General features: G+C 41.1%; 1 protein-coding gene across 33 annotated transcripts in view; it reads left to right on the top strand.

Annotated features, from left to right (window-relative positions):
• The first annotated feature begins 242 nt into the window (after window positions 1–242).
• ANK2 (ankyrin 2) overlaps window positions 243–25,426 on the top strand; it is a 540,585-nt gene continuing 515,401 nt past the window's right edge. For 19 of the 33 annotated variants that reach the window (XM_063458304.1, XM_063458330.1, XM_063458318.1 and 16 more), the window contains exon 1: window positions 244–681. In XM_063458304.1, the coding sequence (XP_063314374.1) occupies window positions 505–681 (177 nt within the window). In that variant the 5' untranslated portion in view covers window positions 244–504. Of the gene's footprint in view, window positions 682–25,426 lie in introns of all 33 variants that reach the window. The other 14 variants (XM_063458335.1, XM_063458311.1, XM_063458313.1 and 11 more) reach the window with 3 other exon arrangements.

Below are 25,426 nucleotides of genomic sequence, written 5' to 3'. Positions count from 1 at the left end.
ACCAGAAGCTGTTGTTTCCATACAAGCTCTATAAATAGCCCTTCTTGTTAAGGATCCTTGCAGTGCTTGTTGCATGACTTGGACAGGCATTCCTGCTACTAGTATCCATGATCTCATTAAACAGCCCAGCCTCCACCTTCACCCTGTGTATTCATATCTGTGAGTGCTTCTATAATGATCCCCCACCCTCCCAGTGTCTCTCATACATGCACTGCAGACTGCCAGGCTGAGTGCTGCCCTCTCTGCTGTTGCTGCTGCAGCTCCTCACACTGACAGTGCTGCTGCTGCTGACTTCTATTGGGAGTGGAGAAGGTCATTGCTTCTGACGCTGGCTTACATTGCAGTCATGTCCCCCAATTGCTGTCTGTGATTTGGAGTCCTGTGACTGGCAGGCAGAGAGTGGCACCCAGTCAGGGAGAGGAGCTCTGCCAGGAGGAGATAGGGGCTGGCTGTGTGAGTACAGGAGCTAGACACCCACTGATAGCTGGCACATGCTACCACCCTATGCAGAAGGTGCCTGAAGGAGAGACACAGGACCTGCTGTCAGAGGAGCCTGCGGTACAAGGGACTGACTTGGAGGAGGGAGGGCACAGGAGCCCTGGCTGCTGGAAGATGGCCTCTCCCACAGCAGCCTCCACTCCAGGGGGTGGGATGTCTCCTAACCCTCCAAGGATCCGCCAGGTGGGTGATGATGGGGACACTTTGTATGGCTGCTGGCCATGGGATATACAACCTGCTGTGTTTGGCATGGGCTGTTACTGTAACGCTGGTACCCAGGGTGGTCAGCACATGCAAGCACAAGCAGCCTCTGGCACATCCACCGAATACAACTCCCATTATGCGACAGCTAACATCAGGATAGGAGATTTGTTGCACAGTAGTTGTCAAAGCCAGAGGCTGCCTGCCTAGCCTTTATTATTGTGATATTAGTGACTAGTACTGTGTATTCTGTAATAAGAACATTGACATTGGGAGCCTCCCCTCTGCTATTCCCTCCTATTACAGAGGCACTCCCTATTAACCATCTTTATTTAACTCATGATGTCACTTCTAGCATGCTACTGTCCCTATATCTGTATGGTATCACAGGGAATGCTGTGCTACCTGAATTCTGTGATATCATTACGTTTACAACATTATTATTATTATATGCTTTAAGAAATAGAGCTCCAAGCTATCCTGCAGTAATCCTAAAGAGCAAAGATGTACAGTCAGTTTCTATATCTGACAATGCGACTAAAGCAAGTTGTACTACTGCTAACAAGAGCTTACAATCTAGTAGTGGGGGAAGTATGGGGGGGGGGGGGGGGTAGTTATATCAAGTAAATATGGTGTAATGTGAAGCATGGTGATCTCAGAGCAATGACAGGGCCAAGACAGATCATTTTATTCTGATTGTATATTAGCTACAAAGTACAAATAATAATTTATAAGCTCAAGTAAAACATTAGATGTCATCATAAATTACACCTACTGAGAAGCACAGAGACATAGCACATCTCAGAAAAGCAAAACTGATACCTTATTGATTATGGATGTACAACTTTAAATTAAATAATTTTATCTTCTCTCATAAGACATTTTATCTCAAAAGCTACAAAGTGTATTGTTAGTGTAAGCATGTCAAACTGGTTTAATTAGGTTTTAATTGAGCTTCCACTCTGATGGCCATTTGCAATGGTTCTAAAAAACCTCCATTGTTTAAATCTACATTGGAGTTTGGAATATGTACCTTTTTGGTTTTGTCTTGTTTAAATGTTGAGACTTAATACTATAGCCATTCTCACCAACCAAACCTAATTGGATTTGGAGCAAAGGGTCAATATATGCGTTTTGGGTTAAAGTTGACATATCTAGTATTTTTAGGAGATTTTTTCTAGATCTAGATCCCTTTGGGTTAATCCAAATATTCTTAATCCCTCCCCCCCCCCCATCTCCCCCTCCAATTGCTGAAAAAGGTAATAAAATAAGCGTTTGCCTATCTTTAATATAGCACTGGGCAAAGGTCCTGGCGCTATAAAGCAAGCCCTAAGTGATGTCATGGTAACTGTGTAAGATACAATTATTATTATTATTATTATTTTATTATTTATATAGCACCAACAAATTCCACAGCGCTTTACAGTGGGTAGACGAACAAACATGTAGCTGTAACCAGACAAGTTGGACACAGAGGAACAGAGGGGTTGAGGGCCCTGCTCAATGAGCTTACATGCTAGAGGGAGTGGGGTAAAGTGACACAAAAGGTAAGGATAGTATTAGACTAATGACAGTTGCAAGAGAGGAATCAGTCGGGAGTTATTAACAGTTTAATTGATACGCTTTTATGAAGAAGTGGGTTTTTAATGATTTTTTGAAGGAGTGGAGACTGGTTGAGCATCTAACAGAGGAGGCAAGTGAGATCCACAGGAACGTTGCAACCCTGGAGAAGTCTTGAAGGCGAGCATCAGAGGTGGGAGTACGGATCAAAGGCTCCTTATAGAGAAGGCTATTGGACCATTTAACAGGCTTAGAGTGCTAGTGTGCATGCATGCACTCTGAATAAATGGAGGGGGGTTGGAGAGAAAGACACCCTTATACATGCTGGGCACCCGTACACGACAGCCAACTAGGGCTGACTATGCAAAGGGCGGAGTAAATTTACTCCTCTTGCAGTCTTGTCAGTCTCTTGCTGGACTTTTCCCTGTGTCCCCTGATGCAGAACCGAGAAAAAGCACAGGACAATGAACATGGGCCCAAAATAGGGGGAGTTTTGTAGTGATAGGAGTAGAAGCTGCTAATGCAGTTTATAGACCATTTGACAGCTTGAGGCCAGCTTGAATAATTCTGTGGAGGTTTTACCTTAAGAAAGACATACCTCCAGAGAGTATTAAAACAAGGGCTTCTAGAATGGTAAAATATATGGAGCCCCATATATTTCAAGAGAGAAGCTCTAAATATACACAGCTTGGAGCAGAGAAGGGATATGGGGACATTACAAAATTCACATATATTACACAAATTGAGGTTTCTATAGACAGAATGTGGCAAGTATGGCGGTACAAACCTATCGAAATGTCCTTACAGGATGTCTTTGGTCTGTTTTGCCCTATGCTATTAACCCCCTGCAGTACATGCTTGCACAAGTTTAATTAGGAATTGTCACTTCTTTCCCCTGTTTATGTAGGGAAAGTGTTGCAGAATAATAAAATAGATTGTAAGGATTTTAACTATACAAACTATTTGCCTGCTGGTATGATTCAAATCTGGGACTGATTTTGAAAATCCAGCAGTTTTCAGTGTATGCACAACCATCTATCTCTTCCCTATAAGGAAGCAATGGATTGGCTAAAACAATCTGGATTGATAATCTCAGCCAGTGAGGCGTGCCAGGGAGAAAGGTAATTAAAACTGTGCACACAGAGGGTCTCAATAGTCCAACTTGTTACTAGAACACTATAGCATTAGGAATACATGTTTACAATTTGAAATACTATTCCTTGTAATTTTGCTTTGTGCGTGTGGTAATACAGTAGTCAAAATATTTGTTCTAATCTTACGCTTTCCCTTGTTATAGTTACACGGTAAGGTTATATTGCCTGGTAAGATTTAAGACATTGTTACAAAAACATAGCTGGAACATGTGATTTTTTTTCCTGTTTGCCACATCTGTGTAGTGGAAGTATGAACAGATAAACATCTTTTGGAATGCAATTCAGAGATTTTAACAATCTTGCCACTGTATGACTGCCAAGTCAGAAAAGACTGAAGCAATCACATGCTCATAATGCAGTGAGTGAAGAGAGAATAGGCTGATTGGGAGAGTGATGGCTAATTGGGATTTAAATTGACCAGTACTCATGGGTCCCTCGTACATGTCCCTCGTACATGTTTGTGAGTGCCAGACAGACAGGTGATGTTTTCTTAATCTATGATATGCCATTTCCTTGATCACACCCACTCTGTCTCTGTTTAGTGGATTATTAAATCACTTTTGTTTTCTGATTTCTTTAAAACACTCCTGGGCTTACTGATAGCTGCCATAAAATATATGATATAGAACCCAAAGGTGCCATAAAAGAAAACATTTATTACATTATTTAGTATAAAACTTAATTAAACTTCAGTATTGTTTAGTATTAAACTCAATAGATAGGAACATTAGTTGATTATATTAGTGCATGTGATCTCTCTGTTAACTAGTGCTAATAAGTAAAGGGGTATGATTTTTAGAATTAAGTTTACTTATCCACTTTATTTAACAAATAGGTATTTTGAGGTGTGAAAATTACAATTAAATCTAGAAACTCATACCTCATTATCCTGCAACTAGGGGCTTCTGTATTGGCTTCCTGTCAATCGTTGCTGTAAACTCTAATTATTGCATCTGACAGTCTGCATAGAGAAAGCAGGCAGAGAAGAAGAGACATTAAACAATGTTTCTGTTTCTGCTACTTTGTTTCTGCTATGTCAAGCTACTGGTGCTATAGGCTTGTGATAATATTTTTGAGTTGCATACAAATAAATGTGTTTGTGACGGAGCTCCTGTACTCCAAGTGAGTACCAACACCAGGTCAGCTTCCTCACTATTATCAGAGGACTCTGGGTTGCATCAGACCCAGTCGCCAAAGCTTGACGGGGATGTTTCTGAGGACCTATTCCACCGGACTAGGCTGCAGCAGTTAGTGCTTTCGTTCCTTGGAAGATCTTCTCTCTCTTAGAGCAGTCATTATAGCTTTCACCCACAAATATTAGTCAAGACTGAATGTAGGGGGCAGAAAGAATCTTTATTGCACACAACACAGCTATGTGTACAGAGATAGGAGCATCAGTGCCCAAGTTATTTGCGTAACAAGCCACCGATAGTCCATCCATGCATGCAATTTCCAGGAAGAAACGCCACCGCATAGTTTCGCTTTGCTGCTGAAGAGGGAAGCTGATTGCCTTCTCTTCTGGAGCTCTTTCTGTTGCTGGGGAGAGAGGCCAACTACCTCTTCTCCTGGGAACTCATCCTGCTGCTGTTTAGGGGGTGTCACTTGCACCCTCTCCTGGAAACATGCTATACTCTGCTCTGTCGGTCTGTCCATCTCTCTGTATTCACTGAACTGGGGGGCAATAAAATGGAAGGTATACCGGTAATAAATGGGCACTGTATGCAAATTAGATAGCGGGTGGTTGGGGGTGCTGTGTGGTTCCCAAGGTACCTCTTACCCTTTCTCTTTCTGTGTGGTTCCCAAGGTGCCTCTTAGCCTTTCTCTTTCTGTGTGGTTCCCAAGGTGCCTCTCACCCTTTCTCTATCTGTGTGGTTCCCAAGGCACCTCTCACCCTTTCTCTTTTTTCTCTTTCTGTGTGGTTCCCAAGGTACCTCTCACCCTTTCTCTATCTGTGTGGTTCCCAAGGTGCCTCTCACCCTTTCTCTATCTGTGTGGTTCCCAAGGCGCCTCTCACCCTTTCTTTATCTGTATGGTTCCAAAGGCGCCTCTCACCCTTTCTCTTTCTGTGTGGTTCCCAAGGTACCTCTCACCCTCTTTCTGTGTGGCTCCCAAGGTGCCTCTCACCCTTTCTCTTTCTGTGTGGTTCCCAAGGTACCTCTTACCCTTTCTCTATCTGTGTGGTTCCCAAGGTGCCTCTCACCCTTTCTCTATCTGTGTGGTTCCCAAGGCACCTCTCACCCTTTCTCTTTCTGTGTGGTTCCCAAGGTGCCTCTCACCCTTTTTCTGTGTGGCTCCCAAGGTGCCTCTCACCCTTTCTCTTTCTGTGTGGTTCCCAAGGTACCTCTTACCCTTTCTCTATCTGTGTGGTTCCCAAGGTGCCTCTCACCCTTTCTCTTTCTGTGTGGTTCCCAATGTGCCTCTCACCCTTTTTCCTTCTGTGTGGTTCCCAAGGTGCCTCTCACCCTTTCTCTTTCTGTGTGGTTCCCAAGGTACCTCTCACCCTTTCTCTATCTGTGTGGTTCCCAAGGTGCCTCTCACCCTTTCTCTATCTGTGTGGTTCCCAAGGCACCTCTCACCCTTTCTATTTCTGTGTGGTTCCCAAGGTGCCTCTCACCCTTTCTCTTTCTGTGTGGTTCCCAAGGTGCCTCTCACCCTTTCTCTTTCTGTGTGGTTCCCAAGTTGCCTCTCACCCTTTTTCTTTCTGTGTGGTTCCCAAGGTGCCTCTCACCCTTTCTCTGTCTGTGTGGTTCCTAAGGTGCCTCTTACCCTTTCTCTATCTGTGTGGTTCCCAAGGTGCCTCTCACCCTTTCTCTATCTGTGTGGTTCCCAAGGTGCCTCTCACCCTTTCTCTATCTGTGTGGTTCCCAAGGCACCTCTCACCCTTTCTATTTCTGTGTGGTTCCCAAGGTACCTCTCACCCTTTCTCTATCTGTGTGGTTCCCAAGGCGCCTCTCACCCTTTCTCTATCTGTATGGTTCCCAAGGTACCTCTCACCCTTTCTCTATCTGTGTGGTTCCCAAGGTGCCTCTCACCCTTTCTCTATCTGTGTGGTTCCCAAGGCACCTCTCACCCTTTCTATTTCTGTGTGGTTCCCAAGGTACCTCTCACCCTTTCGCTTTCTGTGTGGTTCCCAAAGTGCCTCTCACCCTTTATCTTTCTGTGTGGTTCCCAAGGTACCTCTCACCCTTTCTCTATCTGTGTGGTTCCTAAGGTGCCTCTTACCCTTTCTCTTTCTGTGTGGTTCCCAAGGTGCCTCTCACCCTTTCTCTATCTATGTGGTTCCCAAGGCACCTCTCACCCTTTCTCTTTCTGTATGGTTCCCAAGGTACCTCTCACCCTTTCTCTATCTGTGTGGTTCCCAAGGCGCCTCTCACCCTTTCTCTATCTGTATGGTTCCCAAGGTACCTCTCACCCTTTCTCTATCTGTGTGGTTCCCAAGGTGCCTCTCACCCTTTCTCTATCTGTGTGGTTCCCAAGGCACCTCTCACCCTTTCTATTTCTGTGTGGTTCCCAAGGTACCTCTCACCCTTTCTCTTTCTGTGTGGTTCCCAAAGTGCCTCTCACCCTTTATCTTTCTGTGTGGTTCCCAAGGTACCTCTCACCCTTTCTCTATCTGTGTGGTTCCTAAGGTGCCTCTTACCCTTTCTCTTTCTGTGTGGTTCCCAAGGTGCCTCTCACCCTTTCTCTATCTGTGTGGTTCCCAAGGTGCCTCTCACCCTTTTTCTTTCTGTGTGGTTCCCAAGGTGCCTCTCACCCTTTCTCTGTCTGTGTGGTTCCCAAGGTACCTCTCACCCTTTCTCTATCTGTGTGGTTCCCAAGGTGCCTCTCACCCTTTCTCTATCTGTGTGGTTCCCAAGGCACCTCTCACCCTTTCTCTATCTGTGTGGTTCCCAAGGTACCTCTCACCCTTTCTCTTTCTGTGTGGTTCCCAAGGTGCCTCTCACCCTTTATCTTTCTGTGTGGTTCCCAAGGTACCTCTCACCCTTTCTCTATCTGTGTGGTTCCTAAGGTGCCTCTTACCCTTTCTCTTTCTGTGTGGTTCCCAAGGTGCCTCTCACCCTTTCTCTATCTGTGTGGTTCCCAAGGTGCCTCTCACCCTTTTTCTTTCTGTGTGGTCCCCAAGGTGCCTTTCACCCTTTCTCTATCTGTGTGGTTCCCAAGGTGCCTCTCACCCTTTTTCTTTCTGTGTGGTCCCCAAGGTGCCTTTCACCCTTTCTCTTTCTGTGTGGTTCCCAAGGTGCCTCTCACCCTTTCTCTTTCTGTGTGGTTCCCAAGGTACCTCTCACCCTTTCTCTTTCTGTGTGGTTCCCAAGGTACCTCTCACCCTTTCTCTTTCTGTGTGGTTCCCAAGGTGCCTTTCACCCTTTCTCTATCTGTATGGTTCCCAAGGTGCCTCTCACCCTTTCTCTTTCTGTGTGGTTCCCAAGGTACCTCTCACCCTTTCTCTTTCTGTGTGGTTCCCAAGGTGCCTCTCACCCTTTCTCTTTCTGTGTGGTTCCCAAGGTGCCTCTCACCCTTTCTCTTTCTGTGTGGTTCCCAAGGTACCTCTCACCCTTTCTCTTTCTGTGTGGTTCCCAAGGTGCCTTTCACCCTTTCTCTATCTGTATGGTTCCCAAGGTGCCTCTCACCCTTTCTCTTTCTGTATGGTTCCCAAGGTACCTCTCACCCTTTCTCTTTCTGTGTGGTTCCCAAGGTGCCTCTCACCCTTTCTCTTTCTGTGTGGTTCCCAAGGTGCCTCTCACCCTTTCTCTTTCTGTGTGGTTCCCAAGGTACCTCTCACCCTTTCTCTTTCTGTGTGGTTCCCAAGGTACCTCTCACCCTTTCTCTTTCTGTGTGGTTCCCAAGGTGCCTATCCATCAAATCCACCTAAACTAAGGGATGTGTGGTTGCTTGTCTGAAGACTTTCACAGGCCAGATTCAGGACAGTGATTCTGGTGGAACGATTTACACATTCTTTAGACTTTCTCTTGTGAGGTCTTTCGATGGTCTAATCCAGAATTTTATTAAGATGTGAACTGTGAATCTTGGAAATAGCAACATACAATGGAAAGTACCTAATGAGATCTCTAAGAGCGAGGCAGTCACGTTTGAGATGAGGAATTCATCATTTCCAAACAAATTGTATAATGGCTTAGCAGTTTGTTTTTTTTTTCCTCTATTATTTATTTTAATAAGGCACTGCCTACTGCTTCTGTGGACAAGCATCCACTGAATATTTGTATGCTATTGGTTTTGCTTTTGTGGAGTATTAAAAGGTGTCAGCTGGAAGCTTAGATGTTCTTTGTCTGAGGGTTTATTGGATCCTAGGAAATGTGCCATAGACTATTGATTGTATTTTCTCTGAAATAATACTCATTGTACTGCTAGTGTAGAACTCTTACAAGAATCCATTTGTACAAGCACTGAAGACAGCATTATCCAGGAGATTATTTCCTGTAATTGTGCAGTAGACTGTACACATACCACTCACAAAATAAGATTGTTTTAATAATTAATTTAACTCCATTCAAACCCAGTTGAGATATATATATATATATATATATATATATATATATATATATATATATATATATATATATTTAATACAATGTAAACAAAAATCTGAACACCAGTGAAGCCATAAGGCTTGCTTTTCCCACATAAATCAAAAATTTACAGTGATGTTACTACTGCAAAGGATTCTGGGTGTGCAGATTTTTGTGTAACATTGTATTAACTATCCACAGACTTCAGGTGGAAGGGGTTTTCAATCACAATTTTCCCCACCATAACTTTTTTTGGTGTATATTTGTATCTATGTATATATACTGAGAATGTATTGCCCCCTTCCCCCCACCATGGATATTGTGTTCAACATTTCAAATTTGAATGTGTGTAATTTCAATGTAATAAAAAAATTGGGTACATCTATCTTAACTTCGAAGCTAATTTGCATTGATTTTTATGTTTGTTGGGTTAAACAGAGCAAATCTCAGCTTTGCCCATTAAAGTATCAGTATCACTAAAATTATTTTTTTACCATTGTTACCACTCAAGGGTATAATCAATATGCATGTGAACAGGTTATTGATACAGGTAGAAATCTGACTGCTCCACCATACCTTATCTCCTGGGCAGTTGCATGAGGTATAAATATTCTGGGAATAAGCAGGGGGGGGGGACTATATGTGTCCCACATAACTCCCCTACCCACTGCCCAGCAGTGAGGCAGCAAAAATAACGAGTGGCTGTTCAGCTATAGAGAGCAAAACAGGGCAGCAAGAACAGGCTAAGACAATGTGACCAGAAAGGACGGTGTCGGTCTGGACTCGCGGTCCTGTGTACCGCAAGGGGACTCTAGGGATCCCCAGGGGCTTAACCCCTAAATGAGTGAAAAAAAAACGACAAACAAGGTTGCAAAAGGGTCTCGAATAGAACAAGTCACGAGACCCTGAGCATCGCCTAGATAGAAGTTTGACTAGTAGGCAAATACTACGTAATCGGTACTATCTAGATAAACCCACAGTGTGTGAGGCTAAAAGAAATAGTGGCAGAAAAAATTAAAGCATACAAAAATTTAATATATACAGTATATCCGATATATACAATAATCGACTATACCGCCGATATAGATTATAGAGAGGAACCACTGCAAAGTAGTCAAAAAGGATCTACACCATACAGAACAAAAAAATAAAAAAGGGGGTAAACTTTAATTGAAACTAGTTAAAATCTGAGTGTCAGGTCCCTCTCTATAACTAAACAGCACTCTGTGAGGCAGTCTGCTACACATGCAAGTAGGGGCAAAAAATCTCCAATCAGGACCACTAATGGGTCACAAGGTTCCCCCTATATGCAGAAATCCCTATATATATAGACCTCTTAAGTATAAATTAAAGATTTTAGGAATAAGAGCAGTCAATATGTGCCATTCATCAGCCAGAGCAATATATAGGTATCAGAAGAGAGAATATACATAGAGATGAAAATCAGGATATAATAGACTGATCATAAACTTAATAACTTAATGCTAGACAGGTATAGTGATAGAAAAAGATAGATCAAAGCTTAATGCTTGAAACAAAATAGAACTTAAGAGTGCTCAAGATCCATGATGCCCAATGCCCATATCAGATAAGTATAGGTAAATTGCCCAGTATAATGCCAGACGTGCGTTTCGGTGTCTATGTGTGACGAATAAGAGAACATGTGAACTCGGTGAATCCCGCATATACTGTATATATTTCATTTTTGTATGCTTTCATTTTTTCTGGCACTATTTATTTTAGCCTCACACACTGTGGGTTTATCTAGATAGTACCGATTACGTAGTATTTGCCTACTAGTCAAACTTATATCTAGGCGATGCTCAGGGTCTCGTGACTTGTTCTATTCGAGACCCTTTAGCATCCTTGCAGCTATAACTGCTCAGACGCTAAATGAGAGGCTATAGCTGCACAGTCACTCGTTATTTTATGCTCCCTCACTGCTGTGGTATGGGGACTGTTAATGAATATAGGGTGACCTGTCACTAGTGACTGAATATCGGCATGTGGGCTTGCGATTATCCATCCCTCTGGCCCCACACATGCTCAGTGGGTGGATGCTATGTTATAATAACAGGGTTGTAACGGATCGCCTGGCACCCCGACTGGGTACCTCCGTTAAAGGATGCTCCTAGCGCTCCTGAGGACTTCAAGCACTGCAGCAGACACCACAACCACCGAATCTGAGAAGCATAGGAATCCTCTCTAGCATTTGAATGCTGTATACAGCCGAATAGGAAAAACCATGCGAATAGGCTTACACTCCTAGCAGTCAAACTGGAACAGCATACAATAAATCCTCCCCCAATAATGAGACGACACTTCACTTTGAGGGTTAAGCAGGAACTCTGGACTGGCTCATCCAGCCTGGCTTTTATTACACTTGTACACTTACAGGCCACACCCAGGGGGAGGCATAAAATAACCAATCACATACATGGTACAACCCACACATCCCCTCCCCTCAGATAACCAGTTAACATAATTATACAGCCAGGAAAACTACAGTTTTTATACATGTGCTATAACTTTAAATCCAATCTTCCCCAAAACCACATATTTAGAATCAGCACCCTTTAAACATACACCCTTCCAAAAATCAGACAAATCCCTCCAGTGGATCAAAAGTTAGCTGGAGGTCCCTTTATGACCGACCGCAAGCACATTTTCCTGCCCAAAACAGTTCCATAGATTTGGGCTGTGCGGTCGGTCAATTTCATGCCGAAAAACGACTAAGTCCCATTTCGAACGGGAGCTGAAAAACGAAGTGTAGGAGAAGGTAGGGGTGAGCGGTGTTCGGCAAAATGTGTAGCCGATTTCAGTTCCACAGAATCTTTAGCATACACCGCTGACCGCATTCGACTGAACAAAGATGGCCGCCGCCACGTGCAATTAACCTGCAGTAACCTCACAGCCTGGGAGGTAAATTGCCTGCACACTTTAACTCCTGGGTGGTCCGCCTGTGTGGTACTTGGTTCAGTAAGCCCTATTTACTGAACCAAGTGGGAGAGAGCCAGGGGCAAGTTATTTTACAGGTCTGGGGACATAGTCTTAAAGGGGCATTGTTCACCAAAGTTACAAGATGTCCCCAGACGGTTCTTAAAGGGCCATACACACCAAATAAAAGTCCATACGTTTTCAGGGGCCATAGTCTTAAAGGGTATTGTTACCCAAAGTCTCAATATGTCCCCAGACAGTTCTTAAAGGGCCAGCAGCAGTACAATAAAATACCATTCACTGTGCTTAAAGGGCCAGCAGGCGCACAATAAAATACAATATGCCCCAAATAATCCAGGGGCCATAGTCAGCAGGTAGGAGGCGGGCAAACAGGCTTCTCCAGGGCCCAGTGGCGAGGTCGGTTTCGCCACAAGGGTAACCTGGATTTGTTCCCCCTCTACTACTCCATACATTAGTGGCTGGTGGCCAATAGTGAGAGGCAATACTTGCCAGTCAGAGTGCTGTGATTGGTTGGCGACAATACAACGAGCCACAGCACTCTATCTGATACTCAAAGAGTGTTAAAGAACTTATAAATGCCTTTCTCATAATGAATAATCAAGAACCTATGTGTTATGGCTGCCAGACTGACAGCAGTCTTATACAAGTAGTGATATTTGCAAATGGCTGACATCATATGGTGTAATACAAAGTGCATGTGGTGCTTACATTCACCCTTTATTTGCAGCTGAATGCAGTGAGCACATCTGAAATCTTCTGGCAGATAATGTATCGTAAAGAGAGCTCTAAGCATTAAATAAACGTTATCTTACCGAACTGGTTTTATAGACCATGCTTTAATTCTAGGGGTGTGGACAGGGGTGGGGCCGTTCTGATACATTTTAGGTGACTTACTAACAACAATTTAATTCAAGTAAGATTTTACTATATTTAGGGAGGCCAGGGGGGCTTAATAGTTATTTTAATACTATAGGATCAGGAATGCATGTTTGTGTTCCTGACCCTATAGTGTTCCTTTAAATAACAGCTGCAAAAAGTAGTGCAGCGCTTATATGTACATACCATGATAAAGTGCAACACGGTGCTTTTAGTGTCACTTCTAAAAATCACAAAACACTTATCTTACAACTTGATTATAGAAGCTCCATATGAGAACCTTTAAAATATAAATAATATACAATAGTGTAATCTTTGTGAAATTGTCAGAAATCCTAAAAAATAAAACACACACAATTTACAGAGTTAGGCTATCTAGCTCTGGTATAGTGGACTTGTGGGTCTGTATAGGCGACCCTCCCTATAGGATAATGTGGAATCTTCTTATCTTTAGAAGTTCTCATGCAGGTAGCTCAGAAAGTATAAAGTGCATGTAGTGTGATACCACTTTAAAATGGAATTATAATATTATTAAATGAGTTATAGTCACAAGTGTGGAGCTTTTTCAATGGCTCACTTTTGTAGCCTTGTATGGTATGGGACAATACATGCCTTTTGCAGCATACAGAACACTGAATATATTGTGATTATTTTAAAAAAGTATATACGGTTTTATTGCTTCTATAAGGAAATTAAATCTAAAAACAATACAAAATATTACTTGTTATAGTCCAATTTATATTCCAGATACCCGTTTCACTAAGTTCTCAGCTTCCTCAGTCCGATAACGTTATCCTCTTCCACTTCCATCAGGAACGTGCCACATTCCAAACCTAATTTTCAATCGTGGGCGCCATCTTGCTTGCTTCCTTGACACAGCTCAAATTCCTCTCACTAAGATCATCACATTTGATGATATCTCATTCTATCCAATACTATGTAGAGAAGCACTGGATCTGACTCAGCGCAACATCAGGAAGTGCCTCTAGTGGCTGACTGGTAGCCAATACAGGCAGTCTTAACTTTGCAATGAAAACATTGCAGTTCCTCAAAGGAACTAAGGGGACAGAGAGACTTCACCCAGACCATTGCAATGGGATCAAGTGGTCTGGGTGACTATAGTGTCCCTTTAATAAACATTTGTGTTGATGGGCTGTGTATATGTTTTCTAGATTGAAAAATGTCTTGCACATATTCCTCTGATGTCAGGAGGGTCTCTAATCAGTCCACATACAATTAGGAGAATAAAGGGACATTACTAGCAGGGAAATCCCTAGTCATGGCAACACTGTTTAAAGTAACACTTCTATGTTAAAAAAATTTAATATTAGTTTTGGAGTTTTCCCTTTTTTGTTCTAGATTTATTCACCCCACTTTTTTATTGATAAAATAAAATAAACTAACCTTTCTTTTTTTCAATCAGCTAGAGCTCCTTGGATAGAGTTTATTTGACACATCTCAAATTCCTCTCTCTAAGATCTAAGAGAATGCCTCTCTGCTATTACTAACTGGATGACTGCCGAATTCCTTAAATTCAACTTGTCCAAAACAGAACTTCTGGTCTTTGCTCCTTCAAATGTTCCTACTCCTATTTTCTTCCTCCCTTCACATTAACAGCGTTACCATCAGCTCCACCATGCAGGCTTACTGCCTAGGTGTTCTCATTGACCTCTCCTTCACCCCTAATGTTCAGTCAATTGTCAAATCCATCCCAAAACATTGCGCAAATCCACCTCTACTTTACGCCAGATGCAGCTAAGGTGCTGGTCCATGCCACTGTCCTTTCTCGCCTTGACTACTGCAATCCACTTCTTAGTGGTCTTACGTGATTCCAACTTGCCGCGGTGCAGTCTACAATGAGTGTGGTGGCGAAGTTCATCTTCCTATCTGACCGCACATCCCACGCCTCACCCCTGTGTCAGTGCCTGCATTTGCTTCCCGTAATACATGGCTCAATTTAAAATTCTGGTTCTTGCTTTCAAATCTCTACATAATGTTACTCTTACCTATCCATCCTCCCTAATACACAAGTATGTCCTGTCTAGGCCCCTACGCTCCGCTGAAGACCTACGACCTACGTCTATCCTCTGTTCGTACTCCGACCCCTGATGCTCCCCTTCAAGACTTCTCGAGGGCTGCACCGTTCCTGTGGAACTCACTTCCCTCCTCCGTTAGACGCTCACCCAGTCTCCACTCCTTCAAGAAAATCATTAAAAACTCACTTCTTCACAAAAAATGCGTGTTTATAAAGCGATACAAAATTAAAGCCCAGATGGGGCTTCTAGCCTGTAAATATTTTTTGGAGAACACCTCGTACAGCGATTCACAGACTGTGTTCTTTATCAATGCCCTTCAATTTATTTTGACCCATAACTACTTTACATTTAATGGTCATTATTATCTGCAAATCTCAGGGACAGCTATGGGCACTACTTGCGCACCGACGTATGCCAATCTCTTTTTGGGATGGTGGGAGCAGCACATAGTTACTTCAGCGAAATTTGACCAGTTTAGAGGTTATATTCTAAACTGGCATAGATACATCGACGATGTGCTCCTGTTTTGGACTGGCCCCATTCAGATTTTTGAACAGTTTGTACAAACTCTCAATGACAATGAGATCAACTTGAAGCTCACACATGTGATCGACGAACGAGAATTAGTGTTCCTAGATCTCAAACTAATCCTCACAGAAGGTGGCAGTATCCAAACTGAATTATTCCGAAAATCAACCTCGACCAACAGTCTCCTTCACTGGGACAGCCATCATCCTTTTAAGCTAAAAGCCTCGATCCCTTTTAGCCAATACCTACGAGCAAGAAGAAATTGCTCTGAAGACCTTACATATAACAATGAATGCAAACTATTAAGATCTAGATTCAAGGAGTTAGGTTATCCGAACCGCATTCTCAAGCAGGCATTCCAAAGAGCCAGTGGGATAAACAGACATGTGAGCCTAACGACTAGCAAACCTAAAGCAGACTCAAAGATACCAAGGTGTATCGCCACGTTCGATCGAGGCTGGAATACCATGTCTGATATACTGCACAAGAACTGGCCAATTTTACTTCATAACCCCCTTCTGAAAGACATTCTCCCTAACTACCCTCCATTAACAGCACGGAGACCCACCAACTTACAGGACCTCCTTGTCCATAGCCACCTGTCAGTACCATCCTCACCTAGCAATTGGCTAACTAATACCAAAGGGACGTACAGGTGTGGCCACTGCAAGGCATGTGGATATATTACACCCTCCAAGACTGTCCAGTCAACACAGTCCAACATCACCATAGCCACTAATGCACTGGTGAATTGCAGCACCACCCGGGTTGTCTATCTTATAACATGCAGCTGTGGTGCACAATACATCGGTAAAACATTCCAGCAATTCCGTAGGAGAATTTTACAGCACATTAATTCAATAGCAAACACCACCACCCCTACACCAGTGGCTAGACACATTACCAACTTTCATGAAGGCAAACCTGATAATCTAAGATTTCAGGCAATAGAGAAACTGTTGCCCAATCCCAGAAAAGGAGATTTTAATCGGATCTTGTTACAAAAAGAATCTAAGTGGATTTATCTCTTTAAGACGTTGGCCCCATCGGGATTGAATGAAGAATTCAATTATACCGCATTCATTCACCGATGACAAGCACTGTTAACAATCTATTCTTCACCTATTAGCACTTTGTTGCACTATCACTACTTTTGACATTCGTTATTAACCGTTCTAACTCACACCAATAATGACAGGTCTAACTTGTTTGATAGACCACTAACTATAGCATTAACATGCATTATCTTTTTGTCACAATGCGACCCATCCCTTATTATAATTCAAGGGCTAGTAGTGGTTATTAAGTATTACTGTTGGGCTAAGGGGCAGATCCTAATTTTTTGCTCTCCCCCTTTCCCCTGTCAGCACCACTCCTGGGTCGTTGATTGCTTCGTGATCAGACACACAGATCACGATCTTTTCGTTGGCTAGCGCTATACCTTTAATTTTGGATGCGCCCAGCCTCCGTAGTGACTCACTACTGCTGATGACATCACATCTTTGGTCGATCCAATGATGACTCTTGGCGGGGTATTTAAACTCACTCTCTCTGGAGAGCCGGTTCCCCCTGATGAGCCTGTCTCTGGCGAAACGCGCGTCGGGGCTCGATGTTTGGTCCTGTGCAACTTACTTTAAGTTGATTTTGGTGCTATCATGCACAGAGACATTGCACTTACCTTTGCTCTGCCCAGGATTTTTGGACCTCTCCTCTCTTAATCTCGTAACATCAGATTAACAGTTCTACTCAGCACGTTAGCAAGCTTTCTATTCTCACGGCTAGGTGCCCTCGAAGGCACAGTTTAGGTTATTCATTTGCTTGGAGACTTTATTTTAGCACGTTAGTGAGCTGATTACCCTCATTGCTAGGTGCCCACGAAGGCACAGTTTAGGGCAAAGCCTGTATACTTTATCTTAGCACGTTAGTGGGCTAATTACTTCACTGCCAGGTGCCCTTGAAGGCACAGCTCAGGGCACTTATTAGCAATAGATTAACATATATATATCTTTCCTTATACTAGGTGCCCATGAAGGCACAGTTCAGGATTACTGCTAACCAACGTACAGGTTTGCTATTACAGCTAGCCACTAACTACTGTACAGCATTGCCACTATAGTGCTTACTTTGACTATACCCCCCTGCATACTTATTGGGACCCTGTTGTACTCTGTACATACGCTGTGGTATTCCCCAGGGGGGAAGCCTGACAACCAGTGTGACTATACCAAGTCTTGTATACCTAACACTAGCTGCTTACTTATCATTATTAATTTTTTGGCTCTACCCTCCTGCATATCCATTGGGGTCCCTGCTGCACGTTATTGCTACACAGGGAAATTACCTAGGAGGTTGTTAGCCCTTGTAGCCATTGATACTAGCTACTGTACAACTTTATCGCTATTCTAGCGAAGTGCTCACCAAGGCACATACCAGCCATACAAGCTATGTCTACTATGGGAATTGTTTAGACCGTTAACATACTCTTCTCATATAAGCAACGTGCTGTTTGTTGAGCTATATCATACTATATACCCATTGGGACCCTGTTCTATACACACACTCCTTTACACAGGTGTATTCCTAAGGGTGATATCAGCTCATGTTTTTATATATATGTGTGTCCTTTTTGATTGTTCACTGTCTTTCCGTTTATGCACACCCAGCAATTGTAGTCATAGTCATCTCGCGTGCCCCAATTATCCATTATTGAGGCAGTAGTACATAGCTACTTTGTTAGTCTTTGGTGTGTGTGTTTTTATCTCAATTTATTAAAGTATATTTTCTTGATATCTCTCGCTATTTAGGGACAGTCCCCTTTCTCTTTTTGTTTGCATTCTTTACGTAGGGTTATCCCCTGTACTGTCCTATTAGTATACAATTGACGACTAAAGGGCTTTTTTCTTATCAAAATTAAAGAATGTTAAAAAAAAAGCCTGAGGAATAATAGGCGATCTGGAAGAAAAATCTTAATTTCCTCCGCACTGACAGCAGAGCTATTTTAGCCAAAATGTTTCGATTCAGATGTTAATTCGCTACAGTTTGGAGTTTAGTAAATAAGCCCCATTTTATTTGATTTATTTCTTGTATTATCTTTCTGGATAACTCTCACCAGGAAGCAATGCTTGCACAATTCACACATTTGTGTGAAGTCATAAAACTGCTCAGTGGTGCTGACCATTTCTTAAAAAGTTGTCAGTCTGAGTGTAGTGAGGCGAATGTGTCCGGTTTAAACTTTTAGCTGATAGAATGATATAACCTCATTGGCATGTTGCTCAATAGCTGGACATAGAACAAGAGTTCGTTCTTTTCATCTCCTACCAAGAGAATCACTGTAAGAATGCATTCAGGATGCCAGTTGATTACCATACCGTTAAATATCTGTGTTTGTTTTATTGTGTTGGGGCATTTTACAGCCTTTTCCTTCTATACCGTGTATGTATTAAACACCAAGCAAATTCTTTAAACAACTATGCACTGCAGTAACCAGTCCTTCCCTTTGATTTCTGGGCTTCAGACCAGCACGTTTTGTAGTAACAAGCTTTGGCAAGGATTGAGACGGATTTTTTAAACGCGTCTAAATAGTGCGGCCTCATAGATTTTTTTTGACTAACTTTTACTGATTGAAACATTGACAGTTTTATTTAAAACTCTTGGGGTTTATATACACTTGCCAAGTGTCCCTGCAGGGAAATTGTTTTTTTTTCTTTAGGTCCCCAAATATCGTGTCCACTGTTTCTTACTCCAGAGGTGATGTTTATAATCACAATTCTAACTAAAATAAAGATCGTTGTTGTTTAACTTATGGTAATACTGTGTGTAAACTGCTAATGCCAGCCATCACAATCCTGTGCACGTGTTCTAAATTGACTAAAAAAATTTGACTCTAAAATTTCTATTTTATATTTAGGTAGCACCTCTCAATTTCAATTTAAGAAAGAAAAAAACACCCAATGTTTTTTTTTTCTTTCTTTAAACAAACAAGGTTATTCACAAAAGTGTTAATTGTTGGCAATTGAAAGCTGCTTAATGATTTAGCATCAAATAGAACCACATCAAAATCCAGAACAAAAGTTATGGAGACTAGCTGACTTAAATCATTTTTTTCCAAACATCCATTTCAGCCAAAATTTTCCCATATGCATTTAAATAAAATTATTATTATAATATAAATATTATTTTGGACTGACAATTAAAGTTCATTTGGAAGTCACCTTATGTTCCCAACAGTATACCTGTTAGAGTTTGCTTGTAATATTCTAATTTAGGTCTGAAGATAAGATTGATCACCCTAGTGATTTTCCTAAATAGGTCTTAGGCGGACCCCTAGACAGCAGGGATCCTTAATTACCAGCTTACACAATAGGTTGAGGTTTTATTCACCAGCATTTCCTGTATGTGGGGAAATCTGTGCACATAAACCCTTAAAATTCTTCACCAGAGTAAATAGTGTTTTAGCCAGGAATCTGGCAGTTATTTGCACTTTTGTGTTGGGGGGTTAGTTGAACCCCCGACATGTGACTTAGGCAGCCCATAACTCTGTTCTGGGCTGCCTCCTGTCAATTCTGTGCACATATTACAAAATATTTCTGCCTTCCTAATAGATGCACTTAACTATGGAAAGAGAAACACAACATAGTGTGTACTGTTTTAAAACATATTTATCTTGAATTAAAAATGAACTTATAAAATTTTGTAGCCAATAATTATCTGATCCACATGAGTTCTGGTCGTCCGCCTCGACCCATCAGGTTCCAAACTTTGCTTTCAGTGCCGTGATACTTGCGTCTGTATGTGACTTATATGCATTCCACAGATTTAGAAGCAGCAGAAGCTTGTCTCCATGCTTAAAGGCACATAATAGTCTGCAATAGCACATACAATGAATTAAAATGAATAACTACGCACAGAAAAAAAAGGGATGTTAGCTAATACTCAACTGCAAAACTTTGGTATTAAAACAGACAGTCATTTAAAGGCAAAGCCAACCACTAATGTTTACAGTGTTATCCTATGTGTATATTTCTTTATTCTTTTTTGTAGATTACCTTATTTTGTATTTATGGTTATAGAAGATTCTTGGGATTTCTACAGTATATAGGTGTATAACAGGTTTAATTGTTTTCTCTCCTCACTTATCTCAACTGGGGTTATAGTAGGAGTGTTGAACATTTGCATATAGTTGTTTTTGTATGCATATTTTTTATGTTTGTCGTCAGTGTGCACTGCAAGCTGGAGACAGACGTAATCTAATTATGCCTCCCCTCCCTCTCTCGCTGCAGCCATCTCACCTCCCTATCCCCTATTGGACCGCGTGTTGTCTGCAATGATGTCAGTATTTTACTACAGCAAGTTTCAATTTGATTCGGTATAAATCTATAGTTACCTTTAAATTATCAAACAGTTAAGAAAGACTTTGACATTAAAGAGTTATCACTAACATCAAGAAAACACAATTCCTAGGATTGAAGGAAAACTTCAGGAAAACAATTCAGGAATATCAAGACTGGAACAACATAGGGTCATCGGGGCGGTGGACATCTTGGTTTATGTCAATGAGTCTATCCCAAACTAACAGTAACTGTATGTCTGCTTTGAAATGGGAGCGATTTGAAGTATTTTGATGGTTCTTTTCTAAATGACCCATTGTCGTGAATTTAATCCAGAATAACTGAGTTTGGAAAAATTAACATCTTTGCTATTTTGGCCTAAATGTGTCAATTTAATAAAAAAAAAACCTCCTTTTTATGTCTCGACAAATGCCTCACAGTATTTCCTTTTTTCCCGGACTCTTACAGGGTTATTACCCAAAGTGAGAATTCAAGGGGAATTTAAAATGTAAGGTTAAAATAGAGGAACTGTAAAAAAATCTCTATGCTTTTAATTCAGCTACTCTGGCCCTAAATGTTAAATTCATTTTCAATTTACTTTGAATTCTCCCTTTTGTGAATAAACCTGTATGAGTACAAATGGTATACTCAACTTAAAATAAATCACTTGCTGATTACCTTCAAAATAAAGTATTTACTGTGTCCACAGCCAATCAGCTACACTCAGCAAAAATGGTACTTATAGCAAGAGAACATAACCGATAAACCTAGAAAGGGGGTTAATTTATTCTGCAGCCACAGATTATGCTATTACATGTCAAGTTTAGAAAGGTTGTACCTGACATCTACTGTTCCTGTAGAACTGGTTTCCTTTACACCACGCCACCAATTATTATAATATGTAAATTGATTCAGTCACTGTGCCCAAGTTTCCATTTCATTCTATCCAGCTCGTGTTTGAGTCCAATGGTTACAGTTGTGCTCATGCTCAAAAGTGTGCATACCCTTGGAGAAATGGTAAAATATGTACCATTTCTACAGAAAATATGAGTGAGCAGACAAAACACATTTCTTTTATTTCTTATGGGATTCATATTCAACTGTAGGTTATAACAGAATGGCACAATCATAAAACTAAACATGACAACAAAGAAAAAAAGTGAAATCACCCCTGCACAAAAGTGCCCCCTTTAGCATCAATGACAGCATGCCATCTTTTGTAAGAGTTGTCTATGAGGCCCCTAATTCTTGCAAGTGGTACAGCTGCCCATTCATCTTGGCAAAAGGCCTCCAGGTCATGCAAAGTCTTTGGTCGTTTTGCACGAACAGCACGTTTGAGATCAATGATATTAAGGTCAGGAGACTGTGATGGCCACTCCAGAATCTTTATCTTTTTCTGCTGTAACCACCGGAGGGTCAACTTGGCTTTGTGCTTAGGGTCATTGTCATCTGTAACAAGGCCAAACATTCAAGGATATGTAAACTTTTAATCAGGGTCATTTGGGTGATTTCTCTTCTTATGATTTAAAAAGGAGCCAAACAACGCAGTGATAATAAATGGCTTTATATGATCACTAGCCTTCAATAAAATTGTTTTTGCATGATCAGTCATATTTTCAAATCAATGCCAACATTTCTCAACTTCTGCCAGGGTATGCAAACTTTTGAGCACAACTGTGTATAAGCTTTGTCAATAGCAAATGCCGATTCTTTTAACTTACTTAAAAGAATCAACACTTGATACTGACAAAGCTTATGTATGCTCTAATGGTTTCACACTTCCCATGTGTCCCTGTATTGGATCTGACAACAAACTTAATTCCCTATTTCTCTAAACTGGTATTCTTTTCTAGGTCATGCTGTCTGGTGTTTTACCGGGTGATACATTAATGTTAATGTGTGTTTACACTAATGAGTTGGACGCTTAATTTGTCTAGAAAACAGTATATTCAAAGAAATGGGCTAGAATCGGACATGCAGTGATATGTGATATAACACCTACTTAAATAGAACATAAAAAATAAACTTTTAAGCAAAGGGAGATAAAGCTCAACTCACCCACATCCATTGAAGACACCCGGCTCAAATCCTTAAAATTTGCAGGGAAAATGAAAACTGCATAAAGCACAACAAAATAAATACTCACCATAAGAAAATAAAAAAAATGTATAGGCATTTTGATTTACATGGAAAAATTCCCATCACTAAGGACCAAAAGGTCTGAAACACTTTAGGAATTTTTGATCATCCATTCCATGTGGGTCAAGGTGCCAATCAACGTTTTTCTTAATTTATGGTGAGTGCATGCTTTGCTGTGCTTTATGCCGTTTTCATATTCCCCACATAAAAAAATATTTTGTCGGGCCATGTTTTCAATTCCATAAATGTCAGTAGGTTATGATATCACCTCTACACATGCCCCACAATATCAAAGTTTCCTGCTCTGGTTATAAGAAATGTCTTTGTTCCTTTAAAAACATATTTTAATTAAAAATTGCTGATTGCAGAGTTGCATAACACAGATTTTTTTCTCTTTTGAAGGTGAAGCTCGATCACCGCATAGAAGCATTTCTATTATAAGCAGGAATGACTCTGCTTTTTGTGTAAAGTATATTGATAGTCTAATAAAGGAAAATTATACCACATGATGGTGCGTATCAGTGGTACTGCACCTCCAGAGATCCAGATTCAATCAATGACAAATGTAGAGTGACCTTCAATGAATGTATCATTTATAAATATCATCAGTCTTATAGTTACCAATACCTTTACCCAGGAATAGTGTCCCCTTCCTCTGACATTAGTGAAGGTGAGTCAAAACAGAATGAGGCTTTACTGCCCTTTAATAAGGTATATAACCAGGCCCTAGATATGGCATATGGCCCAAGTTGGTACAAGACAGAAAAGAGGCAGAAAAGAGACATAAAGAAAGGTAAAGGAAGGTGAGGAATACGTAAAAAAAAAATTGTGGAAACTCTTCAATACTTTTAACAGCAAGCAGTTCATTGTTATAGTGTATGGTCACTACCAAAATGTCAGAGTGTGTGGCAGATTGCAAAATCCTAAGATTGTAGGAATCTAAACTAGTCACCGATAGGAAGAGGGTATCTCATGTCAGTCCAGACCATTGTATTGTCTAATAATGGTTCTTAACCTATTGGTTGGAACCCAAATTGGTTTCTACTAAAAATAAATGGATAGTGTAGCAGTGATTTTGTGGCAAAACTAGCCACTTAAAACTGTATTTTCTTAAATGTGTATCTATAGCTTTAAGAACCAAGTGTATTCCTGTATAGTGTATTGCATGCGGACAATAGCATTCGTATGCTGGCGGCATGAAAGCCACCAGCATTCATACAATAGTTTCACGAAGTAAAAAAACCCACTTCTTCATAAAAGCGTATCAATTAAACTGTTAATAGCTCCCCAACTGACTCCTCTTCTGCAACTGTCACTAGTCTAATACTATCCTTACCTTTTGTGTCATTTTACCCCACTCCCTCTAGCATGTAAGCTCATTGAGCAGGGCCCTCAACCCCTCTGTTCCTGTGTGTCCAACTTGTCTGGTTACAGCTACATGTCTGTCCGTCCCCCCATTGTAAAGTGCTGCGGAATTTGATGGCGCTCTATAAATATCATAATAATAATAATATATGAGAGCTCACAACTATAATATCACACATTGCTCATAAAACCAAATACAGAATGAAGAATAAATAATATGATGTCATAAATAATGTTTGACAGTTTGAAACTTGAAAGAATTTGGTTTAATATTAAAATTAATAATTGTGGTAAATAGGAAAACAAATTACACAATGTTGTCCAAATGTACTGTTAGCAATTTTGTATTTTAAATCACCACAGTTCACTGTTGAGTATACAAACTATAATGTCTTAACATGATTTGATCAAGAGGATCTCATACACTAATTTATGAGAAGGGCACAGACAAATCTCTTTAAAGGGACACTATAGCCCCCAAATCAACTTTAGCTCAATGAAGCGTTTTTTGTGTATAGAGCATGCCTCTGAAGTTTCACTGTTCAATTCACTGCCATTTAGAACTTAACTCCATAAGGACTGAGGCAATTGTACACGTTCTGATCAAAACAAAACGTAAACAAAACCTGGAATTTGACTATATGTCTGTTCAACCGTAATTCAGCCCTTTCATATTAAGTGCACCCACACTTATATAAAATTTTGTTCAGGAGAAACAGGGCTTTCATTTCACATCAAATATTCATATATGAAACATGACTTTAAATGATTAAAATCTAAGAAAATGTGTGAAATCAAGAAATCTGATCTTTTTTTTAGTTCTGAATGGCCTTTTAACTGTGAATGTCATAATACTGTTTGCTTTTACTGCAATAAAATACACTTATTTGTATTCAGTGATGTCCCCGAGTAAAACGGTACCCCCATGTACAAGTTTTATGTTTTTTTTTGTGGAAAATTACAGTGTCAAATATAGGACAATCTGGGTGCAAAGCTTGAACATCGAGCTGAGCAGTCGCATGTCGTGCAAGCTCCTGCACAAGCCGACAGTTTTCGGGGTAATACCCCCATTTCCAGCCTGAATCCTGGTACCCACACTGGCAACCCTGCCTGGAGACAAGTATCTTATCATACTGACTCCACATTCAACCCCCTAAGACGCAGGGAGCCCGCGGAGATGAATTGCGGCCTGCAAGTGACCGGGTTGAGGGCAACTGACTTCCCCGCTCTCCTGGTTGCTGAAAAGAGTTGCCTCAGTC

Source organism: Pelobates fuscus, chromosome 6, assembly GCF_036172605.1.
Source record: "Pelobates fuscus isolate aPelFus1 chromosome 6, aPelFus1.pri, whole genome shotgun sequence".
Lineage (NCBI taxonomy): Eukaryota > Metazoa > Chordata > Amphibia > Anura > Pelobatidae > Pelobates > Pelobates fuscus.
The sequence above is the reverse complement of the archived record's forward strand: the minus strand, read 5'-3'. Positions and strand labels throughout refer to the sequence as shown.